Source organism: Lactuca virosa, chromosome 7 (genome assembly GCF_052849685.1).
Source record: "Lactuca virosa cultivar CGN04683 chromosome 7, Lactuca_virosa_CGN04683_v6, whole genome shotgun sequence".
Lineage (NCBI taxonomy): Eukaryota > Viridiplantae > Streptophyta > Magnoliopsida > Asterales > Asteraceae > Lactuca > Lactuca virosa.
Window position 1 is genome coordinate 61,679,166 of NC_136432.1, and position 16,964 is coordinate 61,696,129.

Consider the following 16,964-nt stretch of genomic DNA (forward strand, 5'->3'; position numbering starts at 1 on the left):
GCCATACATCGAAACTTTTCCAATGTTTCAGAATTATACTTAAACTAGTAAGTATAACCATATTTACTAAACTTTAGTAAATCATGACGAATAATCTTATCGATCTTTTGTGGTGGACTTGACCAGTGCACAAGAATGTGTACTCAATCCCTTAGTCCTTCACTTGACTCACATATAAATGTGAACAAGGAATTAGTCTTAATTTTCCAAAGATGAAAATTCTCATTCATCATACTATACAACTTGTATGATTCCAGGTTTCGGTCCAATTGAAACCTTGGGTGATGAGAATCTTTCCTTATTTGGTAAATTTAGACACTACCACAAATGAAAGAATCAAATTCATATTTCCATTATTGCTATCACTGGAATCATATAAACAACAATTTTCCACAGATGCCATTGTAAGGATACTCAAAATAAATAAAACATAAATTTTCTTTTATTTTAAACTTGCGGAAAAACTTATCCTTACAATGCATATTAAAACTATGTTGTTATCTATTCTTAGGCAATCTATCACAATTCTTAAGTAGCAGCTAAAAAGTTTTGATCACCGAACCATGCGATTGAAATCCATCTTCGCGATCAGAATCAGCTTACTCTTCTTTAAGCTTCCTCTCTTTTCTTTGACTCTTAAAACTTCAACATGTGACCCAGTCACATCATGTAATAAGAATCTTCAAGTAGGAACTTAATAGAGTTAGATAGTAGACTTACCTGAAGTAGAGTCAAACTTTTGACTTGACCTTCTCTCAGATCTTTCAGGTAGTTAAGGCAGCTTCGCAACCAATGCCCCTTCCTTTGGCAACAGAAACATATGGACCCTTTGGAAATGGTGCACTAAACTATCTCAGACTTGCCTTTCTCTTTACCATTTGGTCAACTGAGTTGACTATGGGCGATCCCTTTCATTGGGAAGAGAAAGCTTTTCTGGGTATCCAATGTTACCAACTGTCAATGTCCATTGAAGTCTGGGAAGTTGATCTTCTTAATCAAATTTACTCTACTAGTGCTCCAAATCATTGCTGATTCAACAGCATCAAGCAAATAGATAAGATCATTAAGGGTCATGTCATAGTCTTCTACATAGTAGTCCGAAAAGGACACTCGCTATGAGACTTAGAAAGTGATTGAACAACCAACTTCCTCAAGACTTTGACACCCAACTCTCCCGGCTTGTCAATATGTGACTTCATCTCCAAGATGTGATCACATATAGACCTTGCTTGCCAATAGGGCTTGAGTGACCTTTGAACTATTCAAGAACTTGTGGGATAGGGAGAATAATTGGAGGAGGTGGAGGAATTGAAGTATGATTTCCATGATCCAGTCACGGGAAATCATCTTCATTAGGAAAGTCTATTCCAAGAGTTTTGGGTAGATCATAATTGTCTGAACCAGACATCTTTTGGGAGATATTGAAGATAGTTGATTTAAAGTCCTTAATATAACACCCAATATGAAATATTAAGGCTAGGACCCAACACAATATTTTATAACTCGGAAGAGGGATGTCGTAATCCAGGCTATAAAATATGTAAAGGTAGGTGAATGACGATTCATCAATTTCCACCATGAAAAACGAAATAAATAATTAGGTTTTAATTGGATTTGAAACTCCTAGATCTTTTGAGATTCATTGAACTTTCAATGGCATGTTTCAATCTCGAGTGTGCCCTTCATGTTTTGTGATTGGGATACCGAGGATCACAAAACAAGGTGTGAAGTAACCATGCAAATTACTTGGTACCCTTAATGTTTTTCACTTAATCGATGTGCCGGTTAACCACACGCGCTCCACCGACCTATGAAAAACCTTAAGTCACCCTTTGCCTACCTTGTTAAGTCCAAGTTAGTGTGCCGGTTAACCACACACGCTCCACTAACCGACTTAAGCAAAGTGCAAAGTGTAATTTCATGGGTTAGCACCTTATTCCCTTTTTCATAAAGTAACTAAGATTGGGAATTATAAAACATTTAGTTACTTTATATTCATAATTAATACTTTTAATGAGGGGAGAATTCTAGTCCTTGTCCTACCCATTCGGCTAACGACCCTCCACCGATCAAGGAAGCGGTGGGTGAGAATGGACACCCATTAAGCTGCCATTTTATAGGCAACAACCTTATACCCCCCTTATAGACCAGCTTCGTGAATGAGGCCTACTAACGGTAAAACGACTTTGATCTTATACATATATATATATATATATATATATATATATATATATATATATATATATATATATATATATATATATATATATATATATATATATATATATATATTATTAACTTGTAATATTATAAAGTATAAGGGTTGAATTTTAACTTTTAAAATTCTAAGGGTTGGAACTAAAGTTAATTAGGATGACTTTACATGTTCCAAAACTTGAGGGCAAGTTTTGTAACTTTAAAAAACCTTTCAATTCATAACTTATGAGTTATTAAAATGAAGACTTTTCATTTTTTGTAACTTATGTGTTCTTTTAATGGAATTAATACAAAATGACTTTTTGGTTATCCATAACTTGACGACAAGTTATGGACTCCATTAAAACACATAAACATCATGAATTAAACATTAAGCAAGTAATTCCTATGATCTATCAAGAACTCATAAGAACATGAATATTCCTATCAAAATTTCAAGAACATATGAACCCATATAGGCATGAAATTTTGATATTTAACCTTTGAAATTGGATTAGCATAATCATTACCACATAAAAAAACAGGTTTTAAGGTTCAAAAGACGGTTTAGGGTAATGATCCTCATCCAATACAAAGCAAAACCTCAAAATTTTGCATACAGGGGCGTTACCACGTCGTGGTAAAGACTGCCACGTCGTGGTACGCAGTGAGATGCAAAAAATGCAGAATTTTCAACTTTGGAAAAAACATGTAACATCAAGTATCAAGCAAACAAGCCTAGGCTCTGATACCACTGTTGGTTTTTGAGCATTCTAACACTCCTAAGGTGTACATGCAACCCTAGAAAACCTTGGATCTATTTTTGTCTAAAATACATGCAAAATACTTTTTCCAAGGTTCATAATCCTATCTAGCATACATGGGGAACTTTAACATAAAAGATGGCTAGAATTACATACCTTGTAGTTGTTTTGATTCCTTGAAAACCTTGAGAGGCTAGCACCCCAAGTGTGATGCCTCAAATGTTTCACACAACACCAAATGCTCTTGGACTAAACTTTGAGAGAAATGCCACACACTTAGAAATCGGCTATGCCCTCTTACTCTTGCTTAAGTGGCCGATTTTGGTGAACATGTTGATCCTTATATAGTGTGTTACAATTAGGGTTATAACATGTAAACCCTAATGTAACATGGCTCTTCATTTCCATGACCCATGGGTTTGTAACTCCCATGGAGCATTCATGGAGCATCCTATGGACCTTAGCCCAACTTGATAATCCATGGAGCCTTTAGCCCACTATAAAATTTATGGATGATTTACATAATCAACCCATGTATTTAATTAGTCATTTTTTGATCACTTAATTAATCCTAGATTAATTCTTGATCAATACTAATTAAATAATATTATTAATATGTTAGAACTTATAATATATTAATAAACCATAAGTGTTATTTCTCTCATTTTAGTTTATCCAAATGCATGATGCCATGCAACCCAAATGGACCATGCCGGGTCGGGTCAAGTACAACCCACAAATAGTTATGAACTTAGACACCTAATCCAACAGATACTGCCAGCTGCGCCTAGTTGAGAACAACACAATCCTGGCAGCTGCGCCTAAAGGATAATAATGGTAGTTGTGCCTAAAAGATGACATTAGCAGTAATGGACTTCGCGCGTATTCCCTAGGATAAACTTTAGGAATGAATGAATAAAGGATAACTGATTCTTAGGGTAAACCTTAAGAATAAATATAATGGGGATGGGTAATCGGGTTGATTGTTTGATGATTAAACATAATAATTATATTATTGTGGGTTGAAAACCCTATGTACTCACCAGGTTTCCCAACCTAACCCACACAGTTTATTTGTATCACAAGTGTCGATATAAAGCTGCACTACACTAAGAGATTAAAGAGATGTAGACCACAAGTGATAGTGAATGTATGTTCTGTTTATTCTTATGTTTCTGTATTGACGATGACATCCCAAATGTTTTAAAATGAATGAAAATACATTTCTTCGGAAATGCTTTGATAACGTACTTATCATGTTTTTCTGGGAACAAATTCCGCAACATTTTTATTAAAATTGGTACTCTTATTTTTATAAAGCATAAACAAAATCGGTCTTTTCTGGCCGTGAAAATAGGGATGTCACAGTTGGTATCAGAGCATTAGTTTAAGCGAACTAGGAATTTGTAGGATTTCTAGACTTAAACTTAGAATGCTAAGCGATGATTGTGAGATGAGTGTCTACCATATTTTAGACACGAGCACTAGTTTAGTTTAGGAAAGATGCCTAAATTGCTTTATGTGATAAATGAATTATGATGCTTTATGATGCTACCGGATCTATGGTCTGTTGCCGACCGGATCTGGAAATTTTATGTGTTCAGATTTCTAAACGTTTGATTACGGTATTAGAACTGGCATGTAACTTTTCAGAGTGATAGGGAGAATTACACGTCGAATCTTTCCTATCTTAATTCTCGTCGTTACACACCAAACGTCCGATTTGGTGTATAGATTGAAATGGCAAGAACCCGAAGTGGAGCTGGAAACGCGAATGAAAATAGGAATCGACGACCTCAACGCGAAGTGATTGAGCAGGTGCCGATAGTCGAAGTTGCACCTGAGCCAGTCACAATGGATGGAGTTCAAGCCATGATTCGGGCTATGATGGCTGAACAAAGGGAAGAAATGAGACAATTGTTGCTGAATAACAGAAATGAACCTTCAGTTCATGTTGAACAACCAGAACTAAATGACGGAGAGTCTGAAGAAGGGAATAACAGTCGCACTGTTAGTCAGGTGGAACCCCCAGTGGTGAGAAGGAATGACCCGGAGAGGGAAATCGACCGAGATGGACGTATGTATAAGAACTTCTTGGGTGCCAAACCACCAAGTCTTTCCGAAAACCCAAAGCATGTGGAGATTATGGACTGGATCTCCGAAATGAAGATGGTATTTGAAAGCTGCAACTGTAGCGATAAGCAGAAAACCGTCTTTGCGGTTCGACAACTAAAGACCGGAGTCTTGAGCTGGTGGAAATTGTTGGCGGATACGATGCCACGAGGAGAAGCATTGAAGATGTCTTGGGAAGCGTTCATGGAACAGTTCAAGATGCAGTACTGCTCCGAGATAGATCTGATCGATCTAAACAATGAGTTCCAAAACTTGAAGAAAGGGAAAATGAGCATTGATGAATATGCTACTGCGTTTACTGAGAAGATGAAGTTATTCCCATACCTGGTGCCAACTGAACTCGCCAAGATAGAGAAATTTGCTAACGGATTACCATCAGACTTTGGCCCAACAGTCAAAATGGCAAGCACGTTGAAGGTAGCCGTTAGAGCAGCCAAGAATTTTGAGACCCAGTTAAGAGAACGGGGTCTGGAGGGAACTGAAGTCGGTAAGAAAAGGAAGTTCGATGGATCCTCAAGGTCCAACGAGAAGAGAAAATCCTCGAAATCTGGTTCGAAGAAGTCCGAAGGAGGAAAAGGTGAAGTGAGATGGTGCGATAAGTGCAAGGAGAAACACTCTGGAAAATGTGGCGATGAGGTGACATGTTTCAAGTGTGGGAAGCATGGGCATTACGCCAATGAGTGTACATTCAAAAAAAGGGTGTGTTCTGGATGTAATGAAGAAGGGAACTACAAGCAAGACTGCCCAAAGAGGGAAGAAGCTACAAATCCAAATGCACTGCCAAAGGCAAGAGCATTTCAGATGATCCTTGATGAAGTAGGCGGCGATGCAAGGAATTAAGAGGGAGAATATATAGAGTATCCGTATAAATAGGATCATGTGATGTAGCCTAATATACAAGGCATAGTCTAGGAGAACTTGAACATCTATGTAATCGTTTCAAGGAATAATATAAAACCTTCGTTTTGCTATCTGATGTGTTAAGATGTTGTGTGAATTTTCATGTATGGTGACTTGGAAAACTGCGAGACAATACTTGGGACGAGTATGAGTAGGTGTGAATGGTAGTAAAGGCCTATGCTACCGGAAGCACAGGACTCACGCTTGGATCAGGGAAGGTCACAAGGTTACCAAGAAACTAGTAAATGGTTATGTTTTGTTCATGTCCGTCGCTACCATCGTTTCGGTAATGAGTAAGAAGATGATTGTTATTCCGACCATAGTGGTCATATCAATTGAGTCCGAATAGGATGAGTATGTTACTTGGTTCATAGAACCAAGTTCGATGTAGCATCTGACTCAAGCCAGAAGATTGAAATCAAAGCGATCAGTAGAGGTATCGCGATAATTGCTTGTAGCTAGAAATGCTACCTTTTAAGAGGTGATCAGAACATGAAGGAAAGTATATTCCATTCCAGAATTTGACTCTAAGAGACCTGAGTCTAAGCATTGCAACATACGATGATAGGTCATTAGAATATGACACATTGTTCCATTGTAGTAATAAAAGAACTTATCTTAAGTTCGTATCCAGTGCGGATCGATATTGTGACTTGAAGGTCATAATTTGGAATCTAACGTGAGATAGGGACCAAGTGCAAGATCGAGCACCGCCTACAGTCAAGGAGTCCAAGAGTTAGATACTCATTCGAAGAAATAAGGAAGTTACGATTATTACCTAGGATGAAGAGATAACATATGGAGTCATTATACTGCCCTGTTTCGTTGATGATTCCGGGACGTAATCATCCCAAGGCGGAGATAATTGTAACGCCCGCAGATCCGGGCTAGTCAATTTAGAGACAATGAGCGTCAAAAATGAGTTTTTGATGGAAGATTACTTAGAGTAAATAATCTTAACCAAATTGTAGAATATGTCTCAAGGATTCAGTACATATAAAGAACGCTGATATCCGAGTTATAACGAAGAAGTTATGGCCCGTCGAAGTTTTACAGCAAAACTGACACGACACCGGGAGACGTAAATAGTGAATTTATGATAGAGGACTTTTTAGCCTTAGTAATCCAAACAAAATTCATAGTGTTCGTTAAACCGAGAACATCCATAAAAAGAACGCCCAAATCTGACTTCGTATGAGGAAGTTATGAATTTTCTAAGATTCAGCATAGCAGTGCACGGCCCAAAACTCGAATTTTAGTTCGAGTAGTTTTTGGCCTACGCGAACTAAATGAGAGTTGAAGATCTCATTAATAGGAACTCAACGGTAAAAAGACAGACAAAAACGGAGTCTGTATGTAGAAGTTAAGAATTTTACGTAGTCATTTAACAGTATAATCTTATCATACTGTTAAATTTAAGATTGGTCGAGAATTAGCCAATGGGGTCAAAAGGAAAGTTGTATAGCTTGTCATTAACTACGTGTCGATATAAAGAACGTCGAAAACGGAGCTTGTATGCGAAAGTTATGGGGTTTAGAAGTCGGCAGAATGTTGCAACGAAGTGGGTGACGTAGCACAATCTGATGACGAAACGTGGTATCAACTCGACGAGTTAGAATAGCAACTCGACGAGTTGGAGGTCAGAAACTCGACGAGTTGGGCCAGAAACTCGACGAGTTCACCCTTTTTTCAGCCTATAAATACCCCCCGAATGTTCCTTTATTTTTCATACCAAAACCCACTTATTCTTCTCTCTACTCACTCTCTAAACCTCCCAAAACACCCCAAGAAGCCTAGGAAACCTTTCTAGCTCTAGAAGGAAGCCTCGGAGAGCCCGGAGTCTCCGAGAGAAAGAGTTTTTCGGTTCGAAACTCTACCCGTGTAGAGCCCGGTTTTCAAGCAAACTTCCCGGTTTCGTCAAAGAAGATTATTTTAAGAAGCGAAGTGTTATCCGAATCACTCCTTATCAGGTGAGTGCATAGTTAATTTCATCTTACACATAGATATGAAGTATTTTATATAAATTACGTGTTATGTGTGCATATCTACTTGATATCCGTGCTAGATGAAAGATTTAAACTTCTTTGTTTTTTAAGATCTAAGCTGTATATGTATTTTATACTTTGAGATCTATGTTGGATGAAAGATCTAACTTCTTTCTTTACAGATCTAAACCTTTTTCTTCAGATCTAGGCTGTAGATGTACTTTGTTTACAAATCTGAACCTTTTTCTTCAGATCTAGGCTGCAGATGTACTTTGTTTACAAATCTGAACTTTTTTCTTCAGATCTACGCTATAGATGTACTTTGTTTATAGATTTGAGCCTTTTTCTTCAGATCTAGGCTGTAGATGTATTTTGTTCACAGATCTGAACCTTTTCTTCATATCTAGGCTGTAGATGTATTTTGTTCACAAAGCTGAACCTTTTTCTTCAGATCTAGGCTATAGATGTATTTTATTCACAAATCTGAACCTTTTTCTTCAGATCTAGGCTGTAGATGTACTTTGTTTATAGATCTGAACCTTTTTCTTCAGATCTAGGCGGTAGATGTATTTTGTTTTCAGATCTGAACCTTTCCTTCAAATCTAAAGCTATAGAGGTATTTTATATCTACAAAAAATATATTGGGTAGAACATGGGAAGATAAATGATGAGGTATGAAAGATGATATCGGTAAATATTGGTAGCTGCACAATAACCTGTAGATGATTTTGAAACGCAATGTACTCTAAACATCCTAGCAGATGCGCCTATAGGGTAATATCGGCAGCTGCGCCTAATAGAGAACGTCATAATCCCGGCAGCTGCGCCTAGCTGATGATATTGGCAGCCGCTCCTAAAAGATAACGTTGGCAGCTGCGCCTAATAGATGATACTGGCAGCTGCGCCTAGTTGAGAACAACACAATCCTGGCAGCTGCGCCTAACGGATAATAATGGTAGTTGTGTCTAATAGATGACATTAGCAGTAATGGATTTCGCACGTATTCCCTAGGATAAACCTTAGGAATGAATGAATGAAGGATAACTGATTCTTAGGGTAAACCTTAAGCATAAATATAATGGGGATGGGTAATCGGGTTGATTGTTTGATGATTAAACATAATAATTATATTATTGTGGGTTGAAAAACCTATGTACTCACCAGGTTTCCCAACCTGGCCCACTCAGTTTATTTGTATCATAGGTGTCGATATAAATCTGCACTACACTGAGACATTAAAGAGATGTAGACCACTAGTGATAATGAATGTAAGTTCTGTTTATGCTTATGTTTCTGTATTGACGATGACATCCCAAATGTTTTAAAATGAATGAAAATACATTTCTTCGGAAATGCTTTGATAACGTACTTATCATGTTTTTCTGGGAACAAATTCCTCAACATTTTTATTAAAAGAGGTACTCTGATTTTTATAAAGCATAAACAAAATCGGTCTTTTCTGGCCGTGAAAATGGGGATGTCACAGTTGGTATCAGACCTCTCTTCTATTGCCAAACCTCTTCATCTTCTTAACAAGGATCAGTTTGGACTAGTTCTGGTTTAGTCAAGGGTTGGAAAGAAATACACTCTTGTCATTGTAGATGAATTTTGAAGGTTTATATGGCATGTCTTTTTAAGAAGGAAGAGTCATGCTGCTGATGAAACCATTGCCCTCATTAAGCAGTTGGATGCACTCTATGATCACAAAGTAAGGTAATTACATAGTGATCATGGAACTGAATTCAGAAACTCCTCATTGGAAGATTTTTGGTCAATCTCGGGAATTTCTCATAACTTTTCGACAGTTATAAATCCTCAGAAAAATGGTATTACAGAGAGAAGAAATAGAGCTCTCATTGAAGTTGGAAGAACGATGGTCGTTGAAGCAGGTCCTTCCTTGTCATTTTTGGGATAAAGCTATCAATACAGTTTGCAACATACAAAACCGGTCTATCATTGTTAAGCGTCATGGGAAAACTGCTTATGAGTTACTGAAAGGAAGGAAACGAGACATCTCTAATTTTCATGTGTTTGGATGTGTTTGTTACATCTTGAATCAAAGAGATCAGTGTTCGAAGTTTAAAGCTAAAGTTGACGAAAGAATTTTTCTAGGTTACTCCAGCATATCCAAGGCTTTCACGGTATTCAATTTTTCAAGGCAAATTATTGAAGAAACAATTCATGTTAACATTGATGAAGACTCATTCATTCATGACCGAGTTGATCATCCCTCATCAATTCTGAGTGAACTTACTTACAGTCCCTCTGATCCCTTTACTGAGTTTTTACCAAGTGACGTTGAGCCTATTGTACCAAACATTGATCAACTAATCAGTTGACAACCTATCTCTGAAGATCAAGTTGCCATCCCTGAAAAAGCTGAACCATCAAATCAAGATAACTCTAATCATACTAATACAATCAAAAGTTCAAATCCAAGAATTCTCAGAGATCATCCTGAATCTCAAATCAATGGCGATATAAATTACGGAATTCTCACCCGCAGCAGAGTCAACAACAACTTCTACATGTTTGTCAATTTCGTCTCAATGATTGAACTAAAAAAAAGTCGTTGATGCATTGAAAGAGGCTGACTGTATAAAGGCTATGTAGGATGAGCTGAATGAATTTGAAAGACATTGTGTGTGGACTCTTGTTACAAAACCTCAAGGGAAGACTATCATTGGCACTCACTGGGTTTTTAGGAAAAAAATGGATGAAGATGGAATTGTTATAAGAAACAAAGCTAGACTTGTGGCTCAAGGTTTCTATCAGCTTGAAGGGTTGGACTATGATGAAACTTTTGCGCCCATTGCTAGACTTGAAGCAATTCGCCTCTTTCTTGCTTTTGCTTCCTTAAGGAACTTCAAAGTTTATTAGATGGACGTCAAGACTGGTTTTTCTACGTGATGATCTTCATGAAGAAGTTTTTCTAAAGCAACCTCCAGGGTGGTTCGAAAGTGAAAATTTTCCAAACCATGTGTATCGTCTTGATAAAGTTGTTTATGGTTTAAAGTAAGTGCCAATGGCATGGTATGACACATTGGCGAGCTATCTTCTTTCAAATTGATACAATGGAGGAAAGACTGACAACACTTTTTTCATAAAGAATTCATCATCTCATATCATTCTTGCCCAAGTGTGTGTGGACGATATCATCTTTGGATCCATTGATGAAAAGCTTAGTTTAGAATTCGCAAGATTATGTCCAGGAATATCACAACAAATCTATAATAATAATCAAAGCAACAACAACCAATATATTGATAATAAAGTGTTTACATTGTGTTCATAACATAGATTGATTGACTCCAAAAGTATAAAGCAAAAACTAAGACGTAACGCTACTATGCTCCGTCTTCACAAAACCTGCGCGTATACCTGACTACTGGTTTTCCTGAGAATACAAGTGATTTTGAAAGTGTATCAACATTTATGTTGGTGAGGTCATAAGCATTTTTGTTTTAGAAAGTATGTTCGTTGTTCTTTGAAAATGTTATTGTGTTCTTCCAGAAAATCCTATATTTTCTTAATAAAATGGAATGTAGTCTTAGGCCGTAAGACCAAAATTATAAGTTTCTTAAAATATGAAATATGATGCTTTGAATTCATGTAATTAATGTAATCAATTCATATAAGTAATGTAACCCATATTAGTTCTTCCTATGATTACTTAGTGTATACTAGATATATAAACTAAGGAATCATAAAATCAGCAAATATGGGTCCTAACCGAGCTGTAAGTAATCATACTTGTTTCCAAAAAAATCCTATATTTTTTATAAAACTGAATTGTAGACTCTTTGCTTGTAAAGTAATTGTGTTTATCCCGGAAAACCTATATTTTATATAAAGCTGAACTGTAGTCTTAAACATTCCAAGACCGAAAGTACAAGTATTTTACCATACTTAACTTAATTATATGTAGTTTTATTCGTTTATAAAACAACTTGAAGAGATGTGTTTTTGCGTAAAATAACGTATAGTCATTTTCCCCATGTGAGTTTTCATAACCGTGCTAACAAATGATTTGTCTGCCTTGATGTTCTTCAGGCATCGCACTGTTTGATATTTGTCACCCATAACCTGCCAGTTTGGCTATCGCTATTAGCCAGGGTGCGGGGTCATCAATCTCGTATAGATCTATACACAATTATCACGCTCTCCGGAAGGAGACTCGGGTTATAATACAGGACTTGCTTGTATACCTTGGTAGGTACGACGAAGACATTGACTCACAACCTTATCCAATGAGTTTACATGTTTTTGAACTGAAAGTATCCATGTGTGTAATTGCTACCCTTTTTGTTATGTTTATAAAATATAAAAATAATCGTATTTTTATATAATCGTTTCTTTGCCCCGAAATGGTAGAATAATGTGAATGTTCCCCAAACTATACCTACTATATTTTAAAATATATGTTTAGTTGAGAATGATAACCGTTGTGTTTTAACATAGTTTTCATATATATATTTATAAAGTTGGTAATAACGTTGTTTCTCATATTTAGTAATTTTACGTAAAATGCTTATAAAAGATAAGAAAGCATAAATAATGGTTTGTATATTTACACAAGTTTCCTTGTGTTTTACTTGTATTCCCCCCCCCCCCCCTTAAAACATAGAAAAAGTTATAAAAAGTGTAGGGGTATGAACTCACCTCGAGTATGATAACAGTTTTGATAACGGGATAGAAACGGTGACCTTCGGCTAGATTACGGGAAGGATATCATAATCCTAATGGTTTTAAACTCATAATAATGTGTGATTAAGATGATTCAAGTAATATAGCTGTTGCATAACACAAGTTTTATGAATAAAACTTACCCAAAATACTAAGGAGTATTATTGATCAAAAGTCTCCTGGGAATATGTTCGTTAAGTACTTAAGTTGAGAGCAAAAGAGGTTTGATATATTGAGAGGATTTGTGAGGGTTTTTCATTCTCTGGAAGTGACAATTGAAGAAGTATCTCAATGTTTATATCTTAAATAGGAAGTAATATGAGGATGTGATGTGAAGTTTTCGTTGGTAACTTAACCATATCGTATTGGGAAACTTAATTAGCAACATATCTAGATATTTAGGGGTGTTTACGGCCACAAGAATGTTGTTTGCGGCCAAAAGAAGTTAATTTGGGGTCAAGCATGAAGTTTTTCGGCGATAATGGGCCTTAGCAATTAGATTTCGGTCCTTAAAGTCAAATAGAAAAGTGTTTTCAGCCATGGTGGTCCAAGACTTGGAGATTTCGGTTCTCGCACCCTAATAGCATGTGTTTTCGGTTCTAGCTTTCATAAAGCATTTGATTTTGGTTCTAGCTATCTAAAACCACTTGATTTCGGTCCTAAAGTGTTCCAAGCTCCTTAAAACCGAAATTCCTTAAGTACTTGTCTACGTTTATCCGGATGGTAGCGTGTCCATTTGTAGTCTTGGGCAGCTTTGTCCTGAAGTTCATGGTTGGACTCATACCTGGTTCATCTATCACTGCCTCATATATACAAGTCATATAAAATTAAGATTGGTAAGATGGTCGGATGGGTGACTCTGCCTTAAGTCCATAGCCAAACAAGGAACATGAGGTAAGGCGGAAACACACATCCTAAGTCCGTAGAATCTTAATTATATACCACCCTTGCGTATATACTTAGTAGTGATCGGTTAACCGTATTTGTCCCTAGCCTCCGTGCTTGAACTTGACTTGTTGTACGAGTGGTATTCTTGGGAGGTCTGCTAGGAATACTACGGGAAGGTTACGGAAAGTATGGTACTTCTCGTATAGGTACTTCTAAGTTTTGAAGCAAGAGACGATTCGGAGGTTTGTTTCAGATTTTATCTGTATCGATTGAAAAAGGTTTTGCTAGTCGGTCGATTAAGGTGAAGGGTCTTTTCATAGCACATGAAATTGGTATGGTGAGGACTAAGTCAATAAATGTCAATTGACGACGTCGGAACTTCTTATTGTAACAAGCGTTAAGTTTATTAGGAAGTAGTGTTTGTTAGAGTGATAGTGCATTCAATGCGTATGATTTCAGTGTTTTCAGTTTAATCCTTGTTATTACTACTGCTAACATTTTGTACCGCATTAAGCGAGTACTAGTAGTATGAGTACTTTGATAAATATTGACGAAGTTTCGTAGTATGATCCCTACCAGGTCCCTCTATAATTGCTTGGTGTATACAAGTCATGTATAATTAAGATTTGGGAAGACAGTCGACTGAGTGACTCTGTCCTAATTCAACAACTAGACAAGGAATATTAAATAAGGCGGAATCACGCACTCTAAGCCTTTAAATCTTAATTATAAATGACCCTAATGTATATACGAAGCCAACATAGCTTACCTGCAAGGATCCTTAGTTTTTATATGAATAATGTGATTTGTTCGGATGAGGGTGTAATTTATGATTCTGATTTAATTGGCACTAGTTCTAGTGAAAATTCAGTATTTAAATATTCTTGTTTGGAAATGTACCGAAAATCCCAGTAGGGTTTCTTGTTGCTTCTTCATGTCTTTTTGTTAATCTCCTCCCTCTCCTCCGTCATTCCTCTCTGTTGGACAATTTCTATTGAAATGTCCCGTTTCACCACATGTATGGCATACTTGACTTATACCGGCATTGGTGGTTGAGGTGATGTGTTGAGTTGGAGTCCTACAGAAGCGAGCGGTGTGCCCCTTCTTGTTGCACCTTTTGCAATGCAACACTCAGCAGACTCCTTTATGATGGTTTGTATATTTACACAAGTTTTCTTGTGTTTTACTTGTATCCCCCCCCCCCTTAAAACCTAGAAAAAGTTATAAAAAGTGTAGGGGTATGAACTCACCTCTAGTGTGATAACAGTTTTGATAACGGGATAGAAATTGTGACCTTCGGCTAGATTATGGGAAGGATATCGTAATCCTAATGGTTTTAAGCACATAATAATGTGTGGTTAAGATGATACAAGTAATATAGGTGTTGCATAACACAATTTTTATGAATAAAACTTACCCAAAATACTAAGGAGTATTATTTATCAAAAGTTTCCTGGGAATATGTTTGTGATGTACTTGAGTTGAGAGCAAAAGAGGTTTGATATATTGAGAGGATTTGTGAGGGTTTTTCGTTCTCTGGAAGTGACAATTGAACAAGTATCTCATTGTTTATATCTTAAATAGGAAGTAATATAAGGATGTGATGTGAAGTTTTCGTTCGTAATTGAACCATATTGTATTGGGAAACTGAATTAGCAAAATATCTAGATATTTAGGGGTGTTTACGGCCACAAGAATGTTGTTTGCGGCCAAAAAGAAGTTAATTTGGGGTCAAGCATGAAGGTTTTCGGCCATAATGGGCCTTAGCAATTAGATTTCGGTCCTTAAACTAAAATATAAAAGAGTTTTCAGCCATGGTGGTCCAAGACTTTGAGATTTCGGTTCTAGCACCCTAATAGCATGTGTTTTCGGTTCTAGCTTTCATAAAGCATTTGATTTCGGTTCTAGCTATCTTAAAGCACTTGATTTCGATCCTAAAGTGTTCCAAGCTCCTTAAAACCAAAATCCATTAAGTACTTTACAATTTTATGCTTTTAAGTTTATCATAGTGCCTTGTGTTGACTCCTTTGACTCCGTATTGTTTTGTTAACTTGTAATGACTTCAAAGGTTCATCCTAACATGGTTTTCGAAAATATTTATGTAGGTAGTTATGTTAACCTATATAAACAGGTCTTCATGGCCTGTTGATTTCATTTGCCTTTCAAAGATTCATTACAACTTGGCTTTCAAAAGTATATATACATATGAACTTGTATAAGCATGCTCTCTTGGTTTTCAAAGTTCCATTCCATCAAGTGTGTTTGTGAATTTACTGGTAGATGATTGAAGTTTAGACCTAGTTTTCTCTAGGATTTTTCAGGTTGTCACAAGGAAGTTCGAGATGAGCATGATGGGTGAACTAGCTTTCTTTTTAGGTTTACAGGCTAAACAACTAAGTGATGGTATTTTCATTTGCCAAGCTAAATATATTACAGATATGATGAAGAAGTATCATTTCTCTGATTGCAAGCCGACCAAGACTCAAATGTCCTCATTAACGTCTATTGGTGTTGATCCAAATTGTGTTGATGTGAATGCAACTCTGTTTATAGGAATGATAGGCTCTCTACTTTATCTTACTGATAGCTTCCCTGACATTATGTTTGCTACTATATTGTGTGCTTGTTATCAGGCCAGTCCAAAGGAATCTCATCTACTCGTTGTGAAAAGAAGATTTCGGTATTTAAATCATACACACAATCTTGGGTTATGGCATCCTCGTGATTCTGAGCTCAAGCTGGTGGGATATACTGAATCTGATCATGGTGGATGTGGCATCGATCGAAAAAGTACTTCAGGAGGAGATCAAATTCTTGGAAATAGATTGGTAAGCCAGTCCAGCAAAAAGCAGACATCAGTGTCATGTTCTATCATTGAATCGAAATATGTTGCTGCTGGAAGGTGTTGTGCTCAGATTCTATGGATTCAGAATCAACTCTTAGATTATGGTCTAAATTTCTCGAAGACACATATCTGTTGTGACAACATCAACGCCATTTAGATGATACAAAATCCAGTTCAACATTCCAAGACTAAACACATCGACATCCGTCATCATTTCATCTGGAACATAGTTCAAAAGGGAAAATTAGAGTTGTTCTACATTCCATCCACTGATCAGCTAGCTGATATTTTCACTGAGGTGCTGGATTAAAAGACTTTGAACAAATTGATTGCAGATATTGTCATGCTTTCAATGATTTAATTGTTCTCTAACTTTTATTTTAACATTGCTTCTATTTGTGTATTATGAAAACACAAAAAACAAATGCTACTTTTATTATGTTTATAGACGTTTACATAATATGTTTAAGCTTTGTTTATTTACAAGTATTCTTTTCTCTCTTATACATTCTTCTGGCCTATTTAAGATTTATCTACATCTTATTTCTTCAGATTTTGCAAGAGCTG

The 16,964-nt window shown here is 36.6% G+C and overlaps 1 protein-coding gene across 1 annotated transcript; it reads left to right on the forward strand.

The window, feature by feature from the left end:
- Nucleotides 1–15,894: 15,894 nt before the first annotated feature.
- On the forward strand, nt 15,895–16,554 carry LOC145126706 (secreted RxLR effector protein 161-like). Its single transcript, XM_079062016.1, has one exon. It carries the CDS (start codon nt 15,895–15,897, stop codon nt 16,552–16,554), a length of 660 nt encoding a protein of 219 aa, XP_078918142.1.
- The last annotated feature ends 410 nt before the right edge of the window (nt 16,555–16,964 follow it).